The following is a 27,048-nucleotide window of genomic DNA, read 5'->3' on the forward strand; positions in this document are numbered from 1 at the left end:
AGTGGGGAACAGCGATCCCTTATAAACGAGAGAGAGGCTGCAGAAGAAGACCTGTTGGATAATTAATTACTGAATGTTTACCTGACAAAAGTACTTAATAATTGCCGTCACAGAAATAATGAATTACCAAATATTAACCCATCAAAATTATTATGTCGGCTGTTTACATCTGGAATGGAAATTATTACTGAAAAAAAAAAAAAAAAAATCAAAAGGAATTTCATGAACCTTAAAAAAAAAAAAGAAAGATACATGAAATAGCAAGACACTAATACTAGCAAATAAAGATAAATAAATGAATAAATATAAAACTTGAATAGAAAAGAAATAAACGACACCAATAAAGCACAATTACTTAATATGCGCAACGAAAGCGAAATCTTAGTCATGACAAGCTCCAAGTGTTAGCGTCAAGAAGGTGCCATTATATAGTTAAAAATGGTCTCTTTTGTCGTTGCTTTAATCGAATGTTAAGGTCATAAGGACTCGCTGCGTCTTTTAGAGTCAGTACTCGGACATACCTTGCTCTCTTATCACGACTGTTTATAAAGGCTACATAAATTATTAACCTGGTTCTCAAGAATGTTTCTTTTGCTAATAACGTAAAAATCGTGTTATTCTATCATTAATACCATAAAAACACGTTCAACTTCAAGTAGAGCCTTTTGAAAGTAGTCGGGGTGGGACACAAAAGCTTTTCAGAATTTGGTACTTGCAGGATCCAACGTGACAGAATCTTGGGTACTCGGAACAGCGCGGAGTCGTCGGCGCAACGTTTGTGAACTGGGGGTCCCTCTGGTCCTTCTGGTTCCCCTGTTACGCCACGTGATGAAGGGCGAAGATGCATGGCAGACCGGCAGCGGTGGGAGTGATACCCGAGCATTCACAGAGGCCAGTGTTGCGCCGCCTGTGGACCTGAGCGGACAGCAGATGCAGATAGTGAGTAACCAGACAGCAGCTCGCTCACTCACGTTCTGTACACATACCCTCTCTCTCTCTCTCTCTCTCTCTCTCTCTCTCTCTCTCTCTCTCTCTCTCTCTCTCTCTCTCTCTCTCTCTCTCTCGTTTGTAATGCATTCTACTACTACTACTACTACATCAGTTACTACTAGTACTACTACTGTTACCACTACCGCCACTAACCACAACACCATCACCATTACTGCTATCACTATAACCACCACAACCATCTACCATCACCACTGCGGGAGTTTCTCTCCCACCCCTTGAAAACTTATGTGTTCGTGAGATGATGGGACGCCAGGTCACGTGTTTGTCTTTCACGTGGGTAGACAGCAGTGGAGGATCCAGGGGGGCGGGGGTGGGCCGCTTACCCTCCTTTTTAGGATCTATATTGCTCCCTTTTATATATATATATATATATATATATATATATATATATATATATATATATATATATATATATATATATAATATGGTATGCTATGGCGCCCATCTTGTATATTAGCCCCCTTCCTTCACCTGGAGTTGAATCCGTCAATAGAAGGTTGCTTTGTAATACACCTCCGTTTTCCATGTAATACCTGAAAACAAGCTCGGTGCAGTGGTACCGAAATCAAGGTCGAGGATGAATCAGACAAAACCTTTATGAAGGTCAGACAAATACGACTTGTCATTACTCATCTGCCACAGACTCTCGCACGGTTCAGCGCTTTGTTCTTTCATCATGACTATTTTCAGAGAGCACGAGGAGGATTAGTCATGTTCCCCTGAGTGTTCCATCCATTGACCACAAAGAATGCTCATGAAACTATCACTAGGAACAGAAAAATACTCTTGAAAACCTTAGTTGCCACCATTAGAGACTAAAAAGTGGTTCAGATGAGGCGGCTAAACGTTTCAGAACGTTCCAGCGTTTGAGAGACAATGTTATTTGCTTTCTTCTGGATTCTTTTTGTTAAAAATTATCGTCTCATCTTGAGCGTCAGGCTTTATGAAGTGAAAAATAATTAATTCCATAGTCTTTGTTAAAATATATTCCCTTCAAGTTCTCGGCTTTCACTGCCCGCGTTATGGTTGTGACGTGCTGACTAACCCAAGAACGTTTGGCAAAGGAAAACAAGCGCCTGTATAACACTTGAAATGGGTAGAATTATAGAAGTATCGTCTCATCCTGGGGCAGGGGGGGGGGGTTGTACCATCCGGACCTGAATTTTTTTCTGCATTTTTTCCGCTTCCTTTGATATATGCAACGTTATGGTAAAAAAAAAAAAAAATCCCCTTTTGTAATGAGGTCTTCCGTCATGAAATTCTACGGTTTCGCCCGCCGCGAGACATGTACAATAAATTCTTTTTTTTTTTTTTTCCTTTTTTCCTTTTTTTTTTTTTTTCCTTTTTTCCCTGTATTTTTCTGATATACCTGTTTTCTTTAGTCTCCCATAAAAATCTACAGTTCTCTCACAGCTTGGAACATTAGAGAACACGAAATTTTAGGTCTTACTATTTTTCTTAGATTTATATACGAAAAATAAAATTACATAATTAGTTTTTTCGTAATTCCAACAAATAATCAATGTATCTGCATCAGATATTTTTTTGTATTGATATTTTATTTATTTTCTACTTAAAAATATGGCGAAATATAAAAAAAATTGTTTTCACCTCCCTTTCTCCCTTGATAATTAAGCGTGAAATGATGAATCGCTCTAGCCCTGTGTGGAAAACCAATCGGTAATAACTAAGTGAAACAATGTCTGCTTATTGAACACATTCTGATGTATATATCATGTGAATTTTAAGTCCCAAACTGCAATAGATAATTTATAGTAACCCCTCAAAGTTTATGACGCAATATCTAAAAATGGCGGATTTTGGCTTACTAAAATTATCTCCGTTGTTATTCCTGTCACACATATATGAGCTATTGTATCTTATGAAACTATGAGAGGCGAACAAAGTCTGCTACCGAAATTTTTGTTTGGATTTGATTTTGATTTTTGACAAATATTTGAAAGTCAAATTTTTTTTCACTTTTCATCAAAAAAGAAAAAAAAAAAAAAAAAAAAAAAAAAAATATATATATATATATATATATATATATATATATATATATATATATATATATATATATATATATATATATATATAAGCCAACATGAAGGTGAGCATTCTAGCGAATTTTAAAAGTGCTTTCATGATTCCACCGATAAGTTAATTATAGGATTCTGCATCATCAATAGGAAAAAAAAAAAAAAACATCAATGTAACCAAACCAGCAGTGTTCATCTCCATCGCCTTTGAAAACAATCCTTATTAAGAGCCCAACGCATTTCAGAATACTAGCTCAGGTGGTAAATGTCATGTAACAGTCGCGACTCTCGTGAGGTATTGTAATAGAAAAGCAGGACAATGATGACAGTTTGCCCAAATAATAATAATAAAAAAAAAAAGGGAACATAGGCCTACACATTCTGAAACATTTTGGCTTCTTATCTCTGTTTTCAGCAGGATGTAGTGGGTGTTGCTGGGGATTTCAAGGATGTGTTTACGGTCATAGTGATGGTTTGGCAAGGATTCTGCGTCATCAGTGGAAAAACTTAGCGAGAACTCGAGCAAGTGCATGTGGTTAGATGGTGGATGGTTGACCGCGTTAAGTCTGATTAAGTTGAGAGAGGAAAATGTGTGAGAATGGGATGGGTTGAGAAAGTAGAGGAAAGTAAGTAGAATGAGAAGATAAGAATATAAAGTACAAAAGACTGTAAGGAGAATGTAAGGGGATTGAAAATATTGTGGGCATATATGTAATGAAAAAAACCCTTCATTGAGTGGTTGTTTTTGTGGTCTTCGACAAACTTATCGATATGAGGGAACAAACTATGGAGTTTCAAAACAGGGTGATAACTGACTGGAGATGCTGCGTCAAGGAAAGGAAGAACTTATTGTGATATCGTAAGCTAACCAGAATCTCTCTTTTTGAGCGACAGTCCCACTTTTTCAACGTGTCCCGTTTAAAGGAAAATGTTCCGCTTTTTTTTTTTTTTTTTTTTTTTTTTTTTGTGTGTGTGTGTGTGTGTGTGTGTGTGTGTGTGTGTGTGTGTGTGTGTTTATTCCACTTTTTCGTGATCGTCCCACTTCTAATGGAAAACTGATATCTTATTAAAGTCCACTTTTTTACTAGCTATTTGCCAACTGTGTGGCGTACTCATCCCGTACTCTCACGTCATATAACACAGCTGTTCCTATTTTGATTCGCTTCTTTCAGCCATATGAAGGTATTTACGTGAAACTTTTTTATCTAAAATCTCAACACACACACGCACACACACACACATTACACACATATTAACTAATCATATATATATATATATATATATATATATATATATATATATATATATATATATATATATATATATATATATATATATATATATATATATATATATATATATATATATATATATATATATATATATATATATATATATATATATATATATATATATATATATATTATGTCTCACTTTTAGTTCCAAAGAAAAAAATAACTACGTTATTTCGTTTATGAATGTGATCACGTGTTTAAATAGTTAATATGCACTGCAATTAATTATGCAAAAGAATGAATGATTAAACTATTTCATTCATGTTAAAAGAAAAATAAGTTTCTTCTACCTCTTTTTTTATTTTATATTTAACTTCGTTTTCCATTTTCATACTTTACTTCCAATTTCCAATTATTGAGTTTGTTTGCATTCTTTTCAGTCCTTTCATTTACGTACATATAACTCATTCAATTTTTTTTTTTTTTTCGTAAGAGTTTCAATAAATGCACATGACTCAGACCTTTCAGTTTCTTCCACTTTCATTTTATTTTCATCTTCGTCTTACACTTTCATTCGTAACTTCCATTTCCTAATTATTACATTTCTCACAGTCTTTTCAACCCTTTCATCTATAACACATCTAATTATTTTCGGAACAAGAAGGATTAAATGGAATACGGGCGATAAAAACATCTTCAACTCCCCCCCACCCCCACATACACACGTAGAAATAGAAGACTGATGATGCTTTACTTTCCCGCAGGTTGCGTCAAGTAGCAGCAGCGGACATCACCTCAATTTCTTGTTAACCAAACACGATGGGCGGCTCAGAGAACATCAGTTACATTAGCTCAGAGGACATCCTTCTGCCAGGCCTCTGTGATGAACCTCTGTGGGTGAGTACTGCTGGTCACTGGTGTCTATGGAAGGCGCTGTGAGAATGTTATTTTCTACTCCAGTTTGTTACGTTCACCCGGTAACTACCACGTGTATTTGCTCACCTAGTATTTACTACGTGCAATTGTTTACCTATCATGTGTGTTTGTTTATCTAGAACCACTTTAATTTATCTAGTACCACGTGTGATTAATTGTTTATCCATTTGCAGTGTACAGTGCCTGAGCTTCATTTGTTTGGTCTTATCTTCGTATCTATATTTGTCCAGCATCTCCTATATTGTTAATATACTACATTCCTTGCAAATATTATTTCTTTTATCGTGTGTATTTCAAATATCTGTATTTCTATGAGTGAACCACGTGTAGGCAGTTTCTTTACATTTTCTCCTGTTTTATCTCTTCGCTAGTTCATTGAAACAGTTCAGGGTGCAAATATACATGCTAGCCTTTCACTTCAATAATGATAAGAATATAAGCACATTGTAGGAAAGTCAGTGTAGTTGTGAGCCAACCAGACACCAACACAAATTGCCTGGGAGCACAACAACCTTATCCCGCCAGTAAAATAAAACCCAAAACTTTGCTGGTTTCTTGATTTTTTTTTTCTTTCATATTCTTTACTTAGTGAATGTTTCCCAGTCATCCAGTCACTCCTCGAGCTACGATAGCTACTCTTTTGTAGCTTCCTTGCCTCACCCCCAGCCTCCCCCGCCGAGCAAAGGTGAGAAGCAGTATACATTATAGTGTCTCATCCCTGCAGAGTGCTAGCAGGGCGTGGCACACAGAGAACCCTCAATTTGGGCGCTGCTTGGAGCGAACAGTGTTGCTATGGGCACCTTGCCTTGTGCTGTGGGTGAGCGCTCCCTTCTACGCTCTGGCCCTCCAGCGGCGGCCCTATGATCCTGTCCCTTGGAGCGCCCTGGCCTACACCAAAGTGGTAAATTCTGGCAACATACGTGCGTCCAAATTCCAAACACAATTACGTCCTGACTGTTCTATGCTAAAGTCTTCGTCCCGTAATCTGAAACGCTTTGCTCTCTCACCACGACTATTTTTCAAAGGCCACAGAGATGAATAGTTTCTCTCCTGTTTGTAATGTAGATATCTTGTAAAGCTGTCAGTAAAACCATAAAAAACACCCTTAAAAAACCCGTGCCACTTCAACTAGAGCCTTTTAAATTAATGTAGTAGAGGTGCGGCGCAAAAGTGTTTCAGAATACAGTCCTTTAAACGGTGGATGATCTGCTGAACATTTCTTTCTTCTTCTCCGGGGCATTTCCTTCACCCACACCTGGCAGAGGAAGAAATTATCAGAGGGAGAACATGAAAAGACTCTTCAAAATCCCAATAACTTCCACTGTAGCCTGTTTAAAGTAATTTAGATAAGACACAGAAACGTCTAAGCATGCGGTGCACTTAAAATAATTCAGATAACACAGACATTTGAAAATCCAGTCCACTTATTAGAACTTGTTTAAAATGGTTCAGACAAGCCACAGACACCTTTGAGGATGCGGTCCACTGTGCCACCCTGATTCCATGACTGACCGGACCGCGTGCCGCAGCTGGTGACGGCCGTGGTGATGGCGGCGGCGGTGACGGAAGGCATCTGGGCGGTGACGGGCGGCTACACTACCTCCCTCACCGCTGATTTTCTGGCGCCTCTTCTGCTTGTAGCCACCTACGTATGTTGTCCCAGACTGCTGTGTTCAGACTTCAAGAGAGAGAGAGAGAGAGAGAGAGAGAGAGAGAGAGAGAGAGAGAGAGAGAGAGAGAGGTGACGTTAGATTACGTTATTTCTAATTTAGCCATATTTACCCAACCAAACTGAACTTAACCACCCCTAAAGTACCTAGCGTGCTTAATCTCTATGAAATCCAAAAAAGGTTATATGAAAAACTAACTCTAACATTTTGCTCTTTTCTTTCCTTCCCTGGCAGGTGCTGTACTTGTTAATGCTGATGGCGGAGAGGAGGCGAGGGAAGCGCAGCAGCGGCGTCTTGTGGACCTACTGGCTGGTGACGGTGGTGGCCGGGGCGCTGCAGTTCTCTACTGCTGTCACCGCTGTCATTCACCAGGTAAAGCTATCTTGTGTTCATATTACGTACGTGGTATTCATGTTATTTCCGTGTCCAGGATGAGGTGATGGCTATCTACGGGTCAATGAGAGTATAACTACTGGAGTTAATACGTATGCTTTTTTTTTTTTTTATGTAAGAAGGACACTGGCCAAGGGCAACAAAAATCAATAAAAAAAATGCCCACTGAAATGCCAGTCCCGTAAAAGGGTCAAGGCAGTGGTCAAAAATTGGTGGATAAGTGTCTTGAAACCTCCCTCTTGAAGGAATTCAAGTCATAGGAAGGTGGAAATACAGAAGCAGGCAGGGAGTTCCAGAGTTTACCAGAGAAAGCGATGAATGATTGAGAATACTGGTTAACTCTTGCGTTAGAGAGGTGGACAGAATAGGGGTGAGAGAAAGAAGAAAGTCTTGTGCAGCGAGGCCGCGGAAGGAGGGGAGGCATGCAGTTAGCAAGATCAGAAGAGCAGTTAGCATGAAAATAGCGGTAGAAGACAGCTAGATATGCAACATTGCGGCGGTGAGAGAGAGGCTGAAGACAGTCAGTTAGAGGAGAGGAGTTGATGAGACGAAAAGCTTTTGATTCCACCCTGTCTAGAAGAGCAGTATGAGTGGAACCCCCCCAGACATGTGAAGCATACTCCATACATGGACGGATAAGGCCCTTGTACAGAGTTAGCAGCTGGGGGGTGAGAAAAACTAGCGCAGACGTCTCAGAACACCTAACTTCATAGAAGCTGTTTTAGCTAGAGATGAGATGTGAAGTTTCCAGTTCAGATTATAAGTAAAGGACAGACCGAGGATGTTCAGTGTAGAAGAGGGGGACAGTTGAGTATCATTGAAGAAGAGGGGATAGTTGTCTGGAAGGTTGTGTCGAGTTGATAGATGGAGGAATTGAGTTTTTGAGGCATTGAACAATGCCAAGTTTGCTCTGCCCCAATCAGAAATTTTAGAAAGATCAGAAGTCAGGCGTTCTGTGGCTTCCCTGCGTGCTATGTTTACCTCCTGAAGGGTTGGACGTCTATGAAAAGACGTGGAAAAGTGCAGGGTGGTATCATCAGCGTAGGAGTGGATAGGACAAGAAGTTTGGTTTAGAAGATCATTAATGAATAATAACAAGAGAGTTGGTGACAGGACAGAACCCTGAGGAACACCACTGTTAATAGATTTAGGAGAAGAACAGTGACCGTCTACCACAGCAGCAATAGAACGATCAGAAAGGAAACTTGAGATGAAGTTACAGAGAGAAGGATAGAAACCGTAGGAGGGTAGTTTGGAAATCAAAGCTTTGTGCCAGATTCTATCAAAAGCTTTTGATATGTCCAAGGCAACAGCAAAAGTTTCACCAAAATCTCTAAAAGAGGATGACCAAGACTCAGTAAGAAAAGCCAGAAGATCACCAGTAGAGCGGCCTTGACGGAACCCATACTGGCGATCAGATAGAAGGTTGTGAAGTGATAGATGTTTAAGAATCTTCCTGTTGAGGATAGACTCAAAAACTTTAGATAGGCAGGAAATTAAAGCAATAGGACGGTAGTTTGAGGGATTAGAACGGTCACCCTTTTTAGGAACAGGTTGAATGTAGGCAAACTTCCAGCAAGAAGGAAAGGTAGATGATGACAGACAGAGCTGAAAGAGTTTGACTAGGCAAGGTGCAAGCACGGAGGCACAGTTTCGGAGAACAATAGGAGGGACCCCATCAGGTCCATAAGCCTTCCGAGGGTTTAGGCCAGCGAGGGCATGGAAAACATCATTGCGAAGAATTTTAATACGTGGCATGAAGTAGTCAGAGGGTGGAAGAGAGGGAGGAACAAGCCCAGAATCGTCCAAGGTAGAGTTTTTAGCAAAGGTTTGAGCAAAGAGTTCAGCTTTAGAAATAGATGTGATAGCAGTGGTGCCATCTGGTTGAAGTAGAGGAGGGAAAGAAGAAGAAGCAAAGTTATTGGAGATATTTTTGGCTAGATGCCAGAAATCACGAGGGGAGTTAGATCTTGAAAGGTTTTGACATTTTCTGTTAATGAAGGAGTTTTTGGCTAGTTGGAGAACAGACTTGGCATGGTTCCGGGCAGAAATATAAAGTGCATGAGATTCTGGTGATGGAAGGCTTAAGTACCTTTTGTGGGTCACCTCTCTATCATGTATAGCACGAGAACAAGCTGTGTTAAACCAAGGTTTAGAAGGTTTAGGACGAGAAAAAGAGTGAGGAATGTACGCCTCCATGCCAGACACTATCACCTCTGTTATGCGCTCAGCACACAAAGACGGGTCTCTGACATGGAAGCAGTGGTCATTCCAAGGAAAATCAGCAAAATACCTCCTCAGGTCCCCCCAACTGGCAGAGGCAAAACGTCAGAGGCACCTTCGCTTAGGGGGATCCTGAGGAGGGATTGGAGTGATAGGACAAGATAAAGATATGAGATTGTGATCGGAGGAGCCCAACGGAGAAGGAAGGGTGACAGCATAAGCAGAAGGATTAGAGGTCAGGAAAAGGTCAAGAATGTTGGGCGTATCTCCAAGACGGTCAGGAATGCGAGTAGGGTGTTGCACCAATTGCTCTAGGTCATGGAGGATAGCAAAGTTGTAGGCTAGTTCACCAGGATGGTCAGTGAAGGGAGAGGAAAGCCAAAGCTGGTGGTGAACATTGAAATCTCCAAGAATGGAGATCTCTGCAAAAGGGAAGAGGGTCAGAATGTGCTCCACTTTGGAAGTTAAGTAGTCAAAGAATTTCTTATAGTCAGAAGAGTTAGGAGAGAGGTATACAGCACAGATAAATTTAGTATGAGAGTGACTCTGTAGTCGTAGCCAGATGGTGGAAAACTCGGAAGATTCAAGAGCGTGGGCACGAGAGCAGGTTAAGTCATTGCGCACATAAACGCAGCATCCAGCTTTGGATTGAAAATGAGGATAGAGAAAGTAGGAGGAAACAGAAAAAGGGCTACTGTCAGTTACCTCAGACACCTGAGTTTCAGTGAGGAAAAGAAGATGAGGTTTAGAAGAGGAGAGGTGGTGTTCTACAGATTGAAAATTAGATCTTAGACCGCGAATGTTGCAGAAGTTAATGAAGAAAAAGTTGAGGGGGGTGTCGAGACACTTAGGGTCGTCGACAGAAAGGCAGTCCGACCTGGGGACATTTATGGTCCCCTCCCCAGATGGGGACTCCGAGGCTGGTGTAGGAGTCGCCATGATGATTTTAAAATTTTTGAGTGAAGGGTGTGTGTGTTATTAGGTGCTTGTAGTTATGTGTGGAGGAAGAGAGTTGTCTTTAGAGGGCAGGCTGTGACTGCCCCCTTGTGTTGTGAGACAAAGGGAAATGCTACTGCTACTGCTGCTGCTCCTTCTCCTGTTACTAATATATACTGCTACTACTACTACTACTATTACTACTACTACCACTACTGATACTACTATTACTACCGCTGCTGTTCCCTTTCCTGTTACTACTACTATTACTACTACTACTACTACTACTACTACTATCGCTGCTGTTCGCCTTCCTGTTACTACTACTACTACTACTACTACTACTACCGCTGCAGTTCGCCTTTCTGTTACTACTATTTCTACTATTACTACTACTACTACTACCGCTGCTGCTGCTGCTGCTGCTGCTAGCCTCATCATCCCCTCGCCCCGCCAGGACGGACGGCTGCCGCTCGTACTGGTGGTCACCGTCATCGTGCAGTATCTGGGCCACGTGGTGCTGTTCATCGCCAGTTGCGTGAACGACGTGCCCTCCCGCCTGCAGGAACTCACCAAGACGCAGGTAAACACACACACACACACACACACACACATGCGAACGGTTACCTAAAATGGAGGGAAGATGAAAAACAAGAGTTGACACGCATACTTATGGTGTAGAAATCCGTAATTATATCAGTTCCTCTGTTAACCATTTCTACCATCGTTGTTTCCACAGAATCAGAATCCGGAAATTGATGCGTCTTTCTTGAACCGACTATTATTCTTCTATAACCTGCCACTCATCTGGCGGGGCTGGCGGCGGCCCCTCGTCTACGAGGACCTTCCAGACGTTCTCCCCAGAAACTCGGCGGAGGCTGTGTACAGACGGTGGCGCAGCACCCTCGACAGGTGTGTGTGTGTGTGTGTGTGTGTGTGTGTGAGGTTCTGGCCAACGGTAATAATAAAAAAAAAAAAAAAAAAAAAAAAAAAAACGGCCGGAATCTTCCAGCAGGAATAGAGACAAAATATAATGAACTGTATTCTGAAACACTTCTGCGGCTCACCTCCACTGCTTTTTAAAAGGCTCTCTATAAACATTTTTTTTTTTTTTTTTTTTTTTTTTTTTTTACGGTTCGAGTGACAGATTAACAAGATTTGTACAAGAGAAACAAGTCTTGAGAACCTGGCTAACCATCTCTGGCCATAAAATATAGTCGTGGTGAGAGAGCAAAGCGTTTTTGAATACAGGCCAGTATGTAACAAGACAGGGCATTAATGATAAGTCTGTTCTCTCTTGGTGTCTTTGTGTGGCGGCGGGCGTGTATGTCAGCAGGAAGGAGGGACAACACTGGGAAGAGTTCATGGTGGTGGGCAAGGCGGCGACGGCCACATCGCAGAGCAAAACCAAGGTGTCCCTGGTGTGGCAAGTCTGGCGGCAGAATCAGTCCACCATGCTGATGCTGCTCCTCTCCTGCCTCTTCTTCGAGAACATCGTCTTCCTCAACCCTGTCCTGGTCGGGTGAGTGTGCTGTTCTCATGGGAAGACTTTGATATTACGTTAACTCCCTCACAGTACCCTGGCCACACGAGGACTGAAAACACTCAGTCATGGTTACATTCCCAGTGACTCTCTCTCTCTCTCTCTCTCTCCGTAATCCTGCCGGCTTGTTTTAAAACTGGACCATTCTTCCAGTTGGCTGATTGAGTTCATGGGAGACGAGAGCGAACCATGGTGGCATGGATACCTGTACGCTGTGCTCCTAGTGGCGGTGTGTGAGATTCGCTCCTTATTCAAGAACATGTATATCAAAGATATGATGACCATCACTGTGAGGATCCGGACGGCGCTCATGGCTGCGGTGTATAACAAGGTGGGTGTCTGGGTGCTGGGTTGCTGTATTATGGGGATTTTCAGACCCCTGCTGAACAACAAGGTGGTTGACTCGGTGTCAACTGTGTGTTACGGTGCTATATCCTGGGAATTTTCAGACTGCTATTTCCTATGGACAGGTTAAAGGAATGCTGTGCTTCAAAGGATAAAAATACTTGAATATATCCGTGTTTATCATTGCCAGATACGTAGTGGTGATAATGAGGGCGGTGATGCGTAATGGACTAAAATTACAAATATCTTACAAAATATTAAGAATATTTCACTCAAATTGACCGGCAAAATTGAGAGATTCATTGCTGGCTGACTTGAGAGAGAGAGAGAGAGAGAGAGAGAGAGAGAGAGAGAGAGAGAGAGAGAGAGAGAGCTCTACACAGAAGTACTTCCCACTATCATTTACAGCTGTGTGTGTGTGTGTGTGTGTGTACGCTGCATGGCAGCAATATACTAAAATTATGCGGATGGATCGTTAGATATACATTTATTGACCGCAGTTGATAATATGTACACACTGAAAATGCTTTATGTCTAAAGGTCAATAAACAAATAAATAACGTGGTTATCTTTCAACTAACTTTCCTAAACTTCTGTAAAAAAGAAAAGCAAGCTAACAAATCAATTTCATTAATCTCTCTCTCTCTCTCTCTCTCTCTCTCTCTCTCTCTCTCTCTCTCTCTCTCTCTCTCTCTCTCTCTCTCTCTCTCTCTCTCTCTCTCTCTCCTGCAGGCTATCTACCTCTCCAGCTCCTCCCGCCGAAAGTTCACAGTGGGTGAGATCGTGAACCTGATGGCAGTGGATGCACAGGTCATCGGGGACACCTTCCTGGAGCTCAACAACTTCATCAGCACCCCTTTGGTCATCCTCTTCACCGTCAGCTTCATCTGGGCAGAGCTTGGTATGGTTACAGGAAGCTTTCTTTATTCATTATGCAAATACAACATCTAAATAACAAAACCCTACATCTACTGTGGTCTTAAGCATTGGAGTAGGTGCAGGGTAGGGAACAGCCTCATTATGAAGGGGCAGGGGTGAACCAGTGTATGCTGTCTGGCTTTGCTGTGGAAGTATCTGGCATAGGTGTGCCATGCCTAATCTCCTGTGATGTGGTGGTTCGTGAGACTATCTCTCTCCACCAAGGATTTAAAGGTCTTAAGACTGTGAATGATGTGTGTGCAAGGGTGTGGTGCTTTGTCTGGGCCACCCCATATGTAATTAGATAGACAGAAATAAATAAAAAGACAGGTTGTATGACTCAAAAGTGAAGAAGGTAGATAAGGTGCCATTATATAGTATCTTGTAACTACTACCACCATGAACTGCAGGCCCCTCAGCACTGGCAGGACTAGCAGTGATGATGCTGCTGATTCCCCTCAACAGCCGCATTTTGAGCCACACCAAGGCTCTGCAGGCTCAGGCCATGAAGGTGACAGACAGCCGGGTAAAGGCGCTCAGTGAGATCATCAACGGCATCAAGGTGAGTGTGTCCTGGTGTGTGGATGCCACAAGACTTAAAAGCATGCAGACATATGTAGAAAAATAGGGGAAAAAGTTTGGAGGAAAATATGATTGAGATAAAAAGATTTGTTGCCAACACTCTACATTATATATAAATAAACAGATAAATAAATGTGCAAGTAAATTGAAACCATTTTTTAGTCAAGGATTCTATTGTGAATTAATTGACTTGTAAGTGATATGAATTAAACAGAAATATGAAACAAAAGTCTGAGAAAAATTTTCATGAAAATGACAAAAAGAAAATAAGGAAAATTAAATTAAGCATAATTTTTAGTTGAAAAATTCCAGTGTGAATTACTTTAGGTACAGTGCAAGTTATTTAGATTTATCGAGAGTGATGTGGAGCATTGCATGGTGGTGGTGCAGTGGTGGTGAGCGTTCCGTGTGTCTCCCTGCAGGTGCTGAAGCTGTACGCGTGGGAAACATCCTTCAGTGAGCAAGTGAAGAGCTTCAGGGATGAAGAAGTCAAGCTCCTGAAGAGGCTGGCGATGTACAGGTCACTCCATGTTTTTTTCTTCAACACCACACCTTTCATTGTAAGTATTTGTCTCAGACATCATTTTATCACAAGAATGGAGATCAAGCAAGACTGAAGACATTACATTCAAAATATGCCTGCTAATGTTATCCCATGGGATGATTATAGATAGTGGAAGATGCTACTGTCTTCACTTTGAACAAGTTGTAATGAGAGTTGTTATAGTTTTTGGTTAATTTTTCATCATTATAATCATAGTTTAACAAAGGTTCAGCACAAGCAATAGGAAATGACACTTGTGAGAACCCTACTTATAATTTTTGTAGCTTTTGCAATGACTGATAAGTGTTTCAGCATATGGGCCTAATGTTCCATCACTTCTCAGGTCTCATTGGCCACCTTCGCTACATATCTCCTTGTATCCGAGGAGAACCAGCTGGATGCCAAAAAGGCCTTCGTCTGCATAACCCTCTTTGACATCTTCAGAATGCCGATCATAGTGCTGCCGGAACTCATCTCTAAATGTGTCCACGTAAGCCATAAGAGAAGCTGCAAGAAGCCATCAGGCCTACGTGTGGCAGCCCTTGTACTATATAACATACAGTACTGAGCCAAATACTATACATCTTAAGGAAGCAGCATGTACATAAAAGCAGGTATTCGTGGAAGTAAGAAAGGTAGATTAGAATACTCAATACAGTCTTGGTTCCTGTGCAGTGTGCCGTGTCTATGAGGAGGATGGAAAGATACCTCAATGCTGATGAACTTGATCCGCTTGACGTCATAAGTGATCCACACCAGGGTGAGTATTGCTGTGGGCATTGCTGTTGAGTTGGCTTGAGGTTGTGTTGCCAGTGGCCTTATATGTCACATCTAGCATCTCAAATTCAAATTACATGTTAAATCTAAAGACCGTCTGACTGCTGGCCATATTCTAAAACATTTCTGCGCTTGACTCTAACTACTTTCAAAAGGCTTTACTTAAAGTTACATAGGTTTCTTAAGGGTGTGTTTACAGTTTTAGTGACAGATTAACAAGAGTTCTACATTATTATCCAGAAAAATACTCTTGAGAGTTCAGCTAATCATCTCTGTGGTCTTTGAAAATAGTCATGCTGAGAGGGCAAAGTGTTTCAGTACAAAAGCCTAAAACACTTGGTACCTCAGATAGTTCTACTCAACAAAAAACAGACTTGCAATCTTTAAAAGGCTTTATTTAGTCCACCACCCCTTTTGCTGCAATCATTATATTCTAAACTTTCACCAAGCCATTTTATCAAGCTTGAGAAGAAATCATATGCGAGTTTAAGTCTTAATTACTGGTGTGGATGAATGGTGCAGGCAGTGCTGTGATGGTGCAAGGTGGCTGCTTTTCATGGGAGGGCGATGAGGAGCAGGCGACTTGGAGACTGCAGGACATTGAGCTGAAGGTTCATCACGGACAGCTGGTGGCCTTGGTGGGCATGGTGGGCTCAGGGAAAAGCTCCATCCTCTCTGCTCTGCTCGGGGAGATGAAGAAGGATGCTGGAAAGGTGGTGGTCAATGTAAGTGGCTTTTACTATGTGTGTATATATACTGTAGTGATAAAAATAGCACTGTAGTCAGAGTACTTATGTAAGCTGTATATGTCTACTTATCTATCTGTTTGCCTATCCATCTATCTATCAATGTTTCTGTCTATATATATCCATATGTCTATCTACATATCTACCTACCCATCTATCTTTCTATCTGTCTGTTTATGTACATATCTGGCTATCTATTTGTTTGTTTATTTACCTTTTTATCTAAATATGTATCTCCGTGTGTGTGTGTGTGTGTGTGTGTGTGTGTGTGTGTGTGTGTGTGTGTGTGTGTGTGTGTGTGTGTGTGTGTGTGTGTGTGTGTGTGTATGTGTGTGTTGAAACGAGCCATCACTAACACTTATGGTCCATGCAGGGGTGTGTGGCCTACGTTTCTCAACACCCATGGCTGCAAAATGCCACACTGCGAGACAACATCACATGGGGCCAAGCCTATGACCCTAGGAGGTACCGGCAAGTGGTGCGGGCGTGTGCACTCCAGGCCGACATTGACATGCTGCCTGCAGGGGACCTCACCGAGATAGGAGAAAATGTGAGCTTAGCAGATAGTGTAGTTTATTCTTACAGTCACTAAAAGCTCCACATGTTATTAGGTGTTTTCATGTTTTCTTTCCCAAGTACTTCAAAGCATCACACTTGCCACTTAAATTAACATCTCACCAACAGGGGATCAACATGAGTGGGGGACAGAAGCAGAGGATATCACTGGCCCGAGCAGTCTACAGCAGTGCCAATGTTTTCTTCCTTGACGATCCACTGAGCGCCGTCGACTCACATGTGGGCAGACACATCTTTGACCATGTGCTGGGACCCAATGGACTGCTAAAGGACAAGGTCAGTGCTGCAGTGCTTCCCTCATCATCCTTGTCTCTGTTAACTGGATTGGATTACAAAGGTGCTACTGAAGCTATAGATATTCCTCTTTCTTCTTTCCTTCATTGAATTTGTTTTGTGAATTTTGCTTTTTTGTATTCTCCTCTTATAATTGTTTATTTTGTTTTACACATTTTCATTGGCAGTAGTAGTAGTAGTAGTACTAACAACTAAGATCTTACAAATATTGATGTCTGTATGATCTCAGGAAATAGTAGTATGAAGTAATAGGTGATAGATTATGGTTTAGAAGAGCTCTTACTTGTGCATCCCCCCTTTCTCTCTCTCTCTCTCTCTCTCTCTCTCTCTCTCTCTCTCTCTCTCTCTCTCTCTCTCTCTCTCTCTCTCTCTCTCTCTCTCTCTCTCTCTCTCTCTCTCTCTCTCTCTCTCTCTCTCTCTCTCTCTCTCTCTCTCTCTCTCTCTCTCTCTCTCTGCCACTTATTCTTCCTTTCCTTCTCTTGCTGCTCATCATTTCCTCCTCTTTTGAAATGTTTATCAAGTCACTTTCTTCTGGTATCTATTTCTGGTAAAGCTTTTAAAACTCAGAATCCAAATCCCACTAGTAACTCTCTTTTCTCCCTCAGGCACGTGTGTTGGTGACCCACGCAGTGACCTTCCTGCCACAGGTGGATGAGGTAGTGGTGGTGGCAGAAGGAAGGGTGACAGAGCGGGGCACTTATGCCTCACTGCTCGCTTCAGAGGGTTCCTTTGCTAAGTTCATGGTGCAGCACATCAAGGAACTGGATGAAGAGGAGGCAGATATAGGTAATTGTACTTTCCTGCCCTCTTGTTGATCTGTTTGAAGAGGTTTGCCATGTGTTGGTCTTCTTGTTTCTTTTTTTTTTTTTTTTTTTTATGTTCCTTTGCTAAACTCATGGTGCAGCACATGAAGGAACTGGTGGAGGAGGAGGTGGACAAAGCTGATTATAGTTCTCAGCACTAATTGGTCTGTTTGAAGGATTCACCATGAGTAGGTCTTCTCGTCTCTTGAGTGAATTTTCAGGGAGTTTCAGTCTCTCTAATTTTGTGATCCTTTGCTAAGTTCATGGTGCACCACATCAATGAACTGGAAGAGGAGGAGGAGGCAGATGGAGGTCGTTATACTTCCCAGCACACTAGTCAGCCTGTTTGAACAGTTTGCTATGTGTGGGTCTTCCTGTCTCTTAGGTAAATTTTCAGAGACACATTCCCTCTAATTTTGAGTTAATTGAGTGGTTCCTTCAATTTTGCAATCAATTTATATATATCCTGAGTTTTGCAAGGGACAGGAGACAGAGATCCCCATGAAACTTGGGTAAATTTTCAGAGCCACTTTCCCTCTAATTTCAAGATTGATTAAATGGTTACTTTATATAAGATACTGCATCCCTCTAATTTTGAGACTTAATGTGTATCTTTCCTAAGTTTTGTAAGGGATAGGGACCTGGAACATCTGAGACTAAGACTTGTGTCTGTTTCAATGTTTCAGAGATGGAGGCATTGCATGACCAGCTGGAAAGTGTGGACAGTAATATGAAACTTTATCGGCAGCTTTCTGACACAAGGCAGTCACTGAAGAGCTCCCTGAGGTAAGTAATGGTCTGAGGAGGCTAGTGTGCTGAGAGGGAAAAGAACATGTTTGCACAAGCAACAATACTGGTGGCTTACACACACACACACACACACACACACACACACACACACACACACACACATACACACAGTAATGTTCAAAGCTTTGGTATGAGTGGAGCAAAAGGATAAGAAAGACATGTTTTTCAGAGATATAGAAAATACAAGAGTTGATAAAGAATTGAGTGAAACAAAATATTTGATGAACCAAAGAAATACAGTTTTTGCTTTTGGTGTTTTGATAAGTGAAACAACCTGGATGAGGGAATGGTAAACACTACAAGTGTTCATGAGGTTACACTAATGATCAACCAAATGAGATAGAGATTGAATCCCTTGAGTCCAGTCTCACTTCTTGAAAATCACAACCAGATAAACAACTACACTTTTCTCAGAAGTGTGTGTGTATCATTCCAGTATTTCAAATGAACAAATGCAAACAAGATCAAGTTTACTTTCCTTCACAGTTACCAGCCATCAAGCCCAAGCACTCCTCACCTCAACAGCAGCAGGTGGTCAATGGTCAGCAAGAACAGTGCCTCTGAAGGCAGGCCACAATTGCAGTACCAGCTCAGCACTGACTCTTCTGTGTCTGGATTCATGCACAGCATTAGGAATGGAAGCATCTCTTCCCTTCACAGCCATGCAGCCAAGAGCCAGGAGGCTAAAAGTCTTAAAGGGAATGACAACATTCAGAAATTAGTAAACAATGAGGTCTCCGAGACTGGAAATGTGAGCCATTCCTTGCTTTTGTGAAACTAATGTATGCTTTTGGGTCTTACTATGAATGTGTGTGGCCAGCTGTGCTATGCCTGAGCTCCTGGGATGTAGTTTGGTGGTCCACTCCACAAGACTATCCCTTTCCACCAGAGGCTGATGGGGCTAAGAGTATGAATGATGTGTGCATGAGTGTTGCTGACCTGGCATTTAGATAGATAGATGGTGATGTATCTAATGGCATACTGTCCTAAAACTAAGAAAATAAGGGAAGCTGCAAGAATTGGCTTCAGGCCTACATGTGGCAGTCCTTGTATCTTGTAGGTCACTGTTAAGTCATAACAGAAGTTTCCCAATATGTTGTGTTTCTTCTGCAGGTTTCCTTTCGTGTGTATTTCATCTACGTGCGGGCCATGGGAGTGCTGTTCACCACTGTGTCTTTTGTCACCCTGGTATTGTCTCAGGTGAGTGTTGACCTTTGGGAGATTATGCGATCATTATAATAGTAAATTGATAGTGTTATAAAATCAACTGATAGTTTTATCCCTGCTGCCCTCTTGCATTTATTTCATTCTTGCATTTTCCCTCCTTTTTATGATTAAGAGATGTTTCATAAGTAGTAGTCTCTTGCTGATGAGGGAAAGGTAAATGAATAAAAATTAGCAAATAACCTAAGATTTACTACAATTGTTTCCCAGGCAAGCTATGCAGGAAGCCGTGTCTGGCTGGCTGAATGGTCCTCTGAGCAGACCAATGTTACAGACAACACATCAGCAAGCAGAGACACCTTCCTTCTGGTCTATGGCGTCTTTGCATTAACACAGTGTGAGTTATAGATCTCCCTTTTATATTTCAATAGATTCTGTACTGTCAGTGGGTTAATGAACCTGCTGCCATCAGCCCACATTTATACATACTGGTGTACAGGAATCATGTCAAAATTCTGTTTGTCTTCACACAGACTGTGTACTTCAAACAAATACATTTGAGTCATTGTAGTGAAATAAATCACATGGTATGCCCTCACTGATGAATATTAAGAAAGAAATATATTTATTTATAACTTTTCTCACATGTGCAGCAATTTTGCTATTCCTGGCCATCTTGATAATAGCACATTGCACACTGAAGGCAGCCAACACCCTCCACTCTGGCCTCCTCAAGTCTGTGCTTCACCTCCCCATGAGCTTCTTTGACACAAACCCCAGCGGCCGGATCATGAATCGCTTCAGCAAAGAGATTGACAAGGTGGACAAGAAGCTGCCGATGGTGGTGCGCAGCTGTCAGACCACACTCATACAGGTAAGGCCAAGGACTGTGTGACATGTAGAGGAAGTGACTGGGGCAGGAATACATGAAACCTTAAAACATCCTTGCAGCTTTTCATCCCTCACACTTATTACTCCACAGCACCTCTCTTAGTCCACATCTAACATTCTCTTAGTTCATGTGTATCATCATTTTCTCATCTACTTATATGAGAAAACTGGCTTAGAAGTCTCTTCTTTGTATTTTAAGTTATTTTTAATGTTGTGAGCATTCTATTTTTGATGATGTATGGCTACACCTGTTCTGAAGCAGACCAGTGCATGGAGTGTTTCTCCTGCTACAGGTTGTGACCACACTGGGGGTGATCATCGCAACAACACCTGTGGTGGCTTCCATGGTGGTGCCAATCATGCTTGTTTATTTTGTAATCCAACGAGTGTTTGTGGCCACTTCCAGGCAGATCATGCGCCTTGAGTCTGTCTCCAAGTCTCCTATTTACTCTCACTTCAGTGAGACTATAGCTGGTAAGAAGCTCACAGTGTTCATATTGCACTGTATACTTTGGGGTAAACAAGTCACTACTGAGATTTCACACTTACATTATTTTCTGTCTTCATGATGCTTAGCAATGAACCACTTGCCTTTTGCTGTTGTGTATGGTGGTGATGGCGTCAGTAAGAAAATTAGATGATTGAAGCAATCTGATAAGTTTTGGTCAATTAATGATTAATGACATTTGTCAGAAAATATTACAAATTCAAGTTAAATGAAAATTTAAAGTGCATTCTAACATCTTGCCATCGTGCCAGGTGTGTCTGTAATACGGGCATTCAAGAGGCAAGACGAGTTTTTCTCTCAGTCTCTGCAGAAGATGGAAAACTCTCAGAAGAGCATCTATGCCTGTATTACTGCCAACAGGTAAGTGCACCAACCATTTTTTATTTACCTATATATCTCTGTACAGTATTTTCTCTCCCTATAACAGGTAACTCACAAAGAGAATAAATAGCCACTTACACATCCATTCATTGACAGGTGGCTCAGTATTCACCTGGAGACCATAGGGAACCTTATCACCTTTGCCGCTGCCCTGTTTGGTGTTGCTAACCGGCTCACCATAAGTCCAGGAGCTGTTGGCCTCACCGTCAGCTATGCCCTCAGTGTGAGTCACTCCTGGGGGTTCATGCAGGCGTCAGACACGCACACACACACACACACTTTATTGATGATGAATTTAATGTCAGAAGTTGATGATATCCATGATATAATGGGTGAAAAATAGTGAGTAGTTGTGAGAGTATTGTTTGAGAGTCTGCATGCAGAAAGGTTTAAAGGCCTAAAGTTACTCAGATCAACAAAAGGGAAGATACAGTATTTGTTGTGATGTTTGAAGGAAAAAGGGACTGGAGCAGGTGGTGTTCTGATGAGGGGTAATAGAACATTAAGATCAGCCAGTGTGTGTTAATGTGAAAAGCTGTCTAGATTTGGGATCACCTATGATGGAAGTTAATCCTGATTTGAGCTGCACCACACATGACTCAAACATTCCTTCCCATAAGTCCATTACAACATAAAAAACAAAAGTTTTCTCTGATTTCCAGCACAGTCCTCCTCATGCAGTATGTCTAATGTAACATTAAAAGAAAAAACTATTTCCAGCAGAATTTCACACTGACTTGCTGGTCATCAAGACTGTTCAGAGTGCAACATATCACCAAACACATTACACATGTATTCATCTTACCACTTGTAGCTTGATCATTAACTTGTGCCAGCATTTAGACTAAAACTATGGGTCAGTGCTCCTGTGGTGAGCAGCAAGTGTCTGCTTATTGGTGCACTATTGTGAAAATCCACCTTATCAGAACTTGTTTCCTTCCTTCTAGATCACAATGCTGCTCAACTGGCTGGTGCGTGTTGTGTCAGATCTGGAGGCGAGCATTGTTTCTGTGGAGAAGATTGATGAGTACATGCAGGTCAGTGCCATCCCAGTGGTGGGATTGGTGAAGGTGTGGATTTTGCAAAAGGAATCAAGGAAGTTTGAGTATTGTGAAAGTTGTTGGTAATAAAAAGCAATAAAAGGAAGTTTGTTACTTAAATCTTCGGATTATACTTTTTAAAAATTATGATGTTAGCTCTTCTGTATTTAGAATTTGAAAAATAAGAGCTCAGTTTTCACATTGATTTATTGTGATATGCAAATGTACACTTTCCTTCTGTTGCCAAGAAGTGAATAGAAGTTTTGAAGTTTGCATATTGCACTGGTTATAATTTGCAGGTATCAATCACCATTTAATTTACAAGAAAATGTTATCTCTTTCATGTATTTATGCTACACACTTACATCATGCACATAAATTTAAGTTGTATAAGAAATGTAAACGTATTGTTATGAAAAACTACAGGACTAATTATGATAATATTTGTGTAGTTGCCGCAGGAAGCAGCTTGGAGGGTTGACCGAAACACTCCACCCTCAGCTTGGCCAGACCAAGGCACCATCAAGTTCCAAAACTATGAAACACGCTACCGGCCTGGTCTCAGTCTTGTGCTGCAGGATATTACGTGCTCCATCAGGCCGGCAGAGAAGGTATGCACACACAACACTTATACGGGGGTAATACTTCAGATCTCCATAGAATAATGGAGAAACCTAACCGCTAAGACAAGTACTTACATAATTCAGGTCTGTAAGTTTTAAGGACTCAGAAATGTTTATGTCTGAAAATGTATCTACATAAGTTGTAGACTCAAAAAATATTTGTTTGAAAACGTATTATCTAAGGAGGAATGGAGTTTAAGCAAGTGATGGCACACAGGTTGGCATTGTTGGAAGGACTGGTGCTGGCAAGTCCTCTTTGACAATGGCACTCTTCCGCATCATTGAAGCCTCAGGAGGAGGAATTGACATTGACAACATAACCATTGGCGGGATTGGCCTGCATGATCTCCGCAGTCAGATCAGCATCATCCCTCAGGTGAGGCTTTGTGTGGCAGCATAGATGAAGTTATCACCCCTGGTACTCCTTGGTGACCTGCTCTGCTTGCCACACCTTTGTCTCTGCTTTCTTCATGTTATAACACTCAGTGTTTGATGATTAACTGTTTTCGTTCTTACACATATTGGTGTCTAGGTATCAGTGCCCATTATGTTCCTTAATTACCAACACAGACAGTTAAGTCACTTAGTAGTTGTTATGTTTCTTGACTCAGATAAGTGTTTTCTGACAATGTGTGAGTAACCTTTGTGTTTCCTGTGTGCTTTAGTAAGTTTACATTTTAGTGTTTGCATGCAGAACTATTCCAATGCTCTGAAAAATCTTGCCACACACACACACACACACACACACACACACAACACACACACACACACACACACACACACACACACACACACACACACACACACACACACACACACACACACACACACACACTCTCTCTCTCTCTCTCTCTCTCTCTCTCTCTCTCTCTCTCTCTCTCTCTCTCTCTCTCTCTCTCTCTCTCTCTCTCTCTCTCTCTCTCTCTCTCTCTCTCTCTCTCTCTCTCTCTCTCTCTCTCTCTCTCTCTCTCTCTCTCTCTCTCTCTCTCTCTCTCTCTCTCTCTCTCTCTCTCTCTCTCTCTCTCTCTCTCTCTCTCTCTCTCTCTCTCTCTCTCTCTCTCTCTCTCTCTCTCTCTTGTGTTTTCACTTCTCATGAACTGACATGACCAGCCACCTCTGAGAGGCTGGTCTGACTACTGCAACTTTTACTGACCAATACAAGCTGTGTTCATCACTTAATGAATCTTAGAAGAGTAAACATCATGCTCATCTGATCTGTTGCATGATGTACAAATTTGCTGGCTTTTCAGGATGCAGTCCTCTTCAGTGGGACACTCAGAATGAACCTGGATCCTCTCAATCAACACTCTGATGATGAGCTGTGGCATGCCCTGGAGCTGGCCCACCTCAGTGCCTACATCCACAAGCAGGTGCTGGGACTACAACACCCAGTGGACCAGGGCGGCAGCAACTTCAGGTGGGACCGCTGCACACTTCTCTGGCTTTGACTGATCGTTGCTACATTACATAAAGCAGTAGTAGTAACGTAGGATTTTAAGCAGTAAAGCCCATTGGAATTGAATGGAAAATTAATACTCTAAAACTTTGATCTTGACTTTGGGAAGAATTGTGTATTAAGATAAGGTAGGTTTGGTGACTCATTATTTCTATCATTTTGACACTGGCAGATAATCATTGTTATCAGAGAGCAATACATACTTGTTACATTTATTTTTCTTAAACAGTAAACTAAACTCAGATTATATTTATGTGATTTATGTGAGTATATGCATGAACTTGATACTTTTGCTTACAGTACTTATATTAATTACCATCTATTAGAAGTTTTGTTATTGTTTCTTTGGACAGAAGGTATCATGCACTATTTTGTGTTTTGTTATTTTACATGATTCATTTTATTATGTAATATATACTATTCATTTTGTATTATGGTTCTCCCATGTCAATAAACTAGCTAACTAAATAACTATGTGTGGCAGTGCGGGGCAGAAACAGCTGTTGTGCCTGGCCCGGGCTCTGCTGCGGAAGTCCAAGGTGCTGGTGCTGGACGAGGCCACAGCTGCTGTTGACCTGCAGACCGACGACCTCATCCAGGCCACCATCCGCTCACAGTTCACCGAGTGCACCGTCATCACCATCGCTCATCGCCTGAACACCATCATGGACTCAGATCGGCAAGTAGTGTTGTCTTGGTGTTCTCAGCCTTGTGTGTGCTGTGAGTCATATCCCCTAACATTCCTCATTATTATCATGTCACCTGTGCTTCTAAAACTCTATTCTGGAAAATTATTACATTAAAAATTCAATAGTGAAGTAGAAATGGCAAACACTTTTCAGTATCTCAACTTTCTTCTAAAAGCTTAATCAGATACACACACACACATACACACATAAATAGATAAATAAATAAATAAACTTTCTTGAATTTTGGTGATGTTAGTAATGTTATTCAGCTTTACTTCAGCAAAAAGAATAATCCTAATCAGAAGAAATTACTTCAAATTTGACAGGCAGTGCACTTCAGAAGCAAAAACTTTTGTTCATAATATCACTCGCTGTAATCAGGATTATCCAACACAAAAACTGAACGTGGTATATATGTAGTAAGTACTCTTGGTGTGCCATAGCATCACTTGTGTTGGGTGATTGGCTGCAGCAGGTGATGTCAGAACACAGACATCACACTTTCATGATACCTTAACTTGTGGTCTGCTTTGCAGCCTTTTTTAAAATTTTAATTTTATTATTATTTTTTTTATTAATTAATTTATTTTTCTCTCCCCACAAAAATGTGCATAATCTAGTGATTAAAAATAAACCAATTACAGTATTTTTATTTGACAGTTTCTGAAGTTGCACCAAAGAAAACAGTTCTTTTAGGAAGATCTGACATATTTCTCTCTCCACAGTTAACCCAGTTATCATACACACAAAGTGACACAAGACAGGAACTGAGAAGAGAATGCTGCTCATGGTAACTCACTGTGTCCTTGTCTCCACAGGGTGATGGTGCTCCAGAGTGGAAGGATAGCTGAGTATGATGCACCATCAGTGTTGTTAAAGCAGCCAAATTCACTTTTCTACAGTATGGCCAGAGAAGCTGGCATTGTGTGATTCAGCAGTCTTTCACCAAGTGGCACCTTACTGTCATCACTTGTAGATGATGACATCCATCATGCTGAAATTAGATATTCATTGCAAGTCTGTATATCTTTCCTTAATTCTTACAACTGCAAATGAGTCATGTTCTTGAAGACTCGTATGTACAAACTTTAGAAGTTCTGCTTTTGTTTTCTGAAAACTGCTGTGGAACAGCTGACTCATGTATCTTGCAATATATATTTACATGTTAGAGTTTATTTATCCTGGTACTCAGTGCAAAGTTTTTATATTATTATTATTATTATTATTATGTTATTCAGTTCCATGGTTTTAGCCACAGAACTGTTAGACATACTGTAGGTACATACAGCAGGATAATAAGAGGCATTCATCTGAATCACGGTGTGAAGTCAGATATTTGGTGGTGAGTTGTGAAAACTTGTTGGTAATTTTAGAAGTCCATATTATAATAAATGTCTTCTAGTTCTTTGTTTATTTGTTCCACCTTTGTGGGGACAATTTTGGTGTTCTTGCTTAGTTTGATGGGCTGTGTCCCTGCTGGTCTCATTCAGCTGACCAAGAAGGATAGACATCTGGTGTGGTGTTGTGGGAGGCTTTGCCTTCCTGCCACCACCTTCTCTTTCTCTTGTAAAATTTTCCATTCCATCCCTTTTTATGACCTCAATGTACATGTACTATTTTCTTTTGCCCAATTCTGTCCATCATATTATTGTAGGTCTCCCAATATCTGTTCTTTCATCTACTCTACTGTTACATTCTGGAACACTTCCTTTATCCTTTGTCAATATTTTAGTTTCTAGAACTTGGGCTTCACTAAAATGCCTTGGGAACTATATTAGTCTTACCTGGACACTAGTATTGTTCTTTTGCAGTAGAAATTAAGTAAGATTTTTTTCTCTCCCACAGTTAGTCTCATTTACATGTAAAAAAGTAGAATGAGTGCAATAGTGTTTCCTTGGCTCTATAGGCCATCACT

General features: G+C 41.1%; 1 protein-coding gene across 8 annotated transcripts; it reads left to right on the forward strand.

Moving 5' to 3' along the window:
• The first annotated feature begins 668 nt into the window (after nucleotides 1-668).
• On the forward strand, nucleotides 669-26,537 carry LOC135102648 (ATP-binding cassette sub-family C member 3-like). Of its 8 annotated transcripts, none has more exons than XM_064007948.1 (32): nucleotides 672-939; nucleotides 5,050-5,182; nucleotides 5,946-6,122; nucleotides 6,751-6,870; nucleotides 7,126-7,263; nucleotides 10,901-11,026; nucleotides 11,183-11,355; nucleotides 11,777-11,965; nucleotides 12,140-12,317; nucleotides 13,064-13,232; nucleotides 13,660-13,811; nucleotides 14,254-14,391; nucleotides 14,719-14,865; nucleotides 15,051-15,135; nucleotides 15,675-15,877; nucleotides 16,272-16,448; nucleotides 16,583-16,750; nucleotides 17,374-17,554; nucleotides 18,258-18,357; nucleotides 18,868-19,132; nucleotides 19,495-19,581; nucleotides 19,816-19,942; nucleotides 20,232-20,419; nucleotides 20,730-20,910; nucleotides 21,196-21,304; nucleotides 21,422-21,548; nucleotides 22,273-22,362; nucleotides 22,818-22,976; nucleotides 23,206-23,364; nucleotides 24,239-24,405; nucleotides 24,929-25,123; nucleotides 25,952-26,537. In XM_064007948.1, the coding sequence occupies exons 2-32, from the start codon at nucleotides 5,105-5,107 to the stop codon at nucleotides 26,061-26,063; spliced, it is 4,665 nt and encodes a 1,554-aa protein (XP_063864018.1). In that variant the 5' UTR covers nucleotides 672-939; nucleotides 5,050-5,104; the 3' UTR covers nucleotides 26,064-26,537. The 8 variants fall into 8 exon arrangements, 6 of the variants coding, with proteins under 6 accessions (XP_063864021.1, XP_063864018.1, XP_063864015.1 ...); XM_064007945.1 differs by having other exon boundaries at nucleotides 677-939; nucleotides 20,199-20,419; XM_064007947.1 differs by having other exon boundaries at nucleotides 678-939; nucleotides 11,780-11,965; nucleotides 20,199-20,419.
• Nucleotides 26,538-27,048: the final 511 nt, after the last annotated feature.

The sequence above is a fragment of the Scylla paramamosain genome, chromosome 8 (assembly GCF_035594125.1).
Source record: "Scylla paramamosain isolate STU-SP2022 chromosome 8, ASM3559412v1, whole genome shotgun sequence".
Lineage (NCBI taxonomy): Eukaryota > Metazoa > Arthropoda > Malacostraca > Decapoda > Portunidae > Scylla > Scylla paramamosain.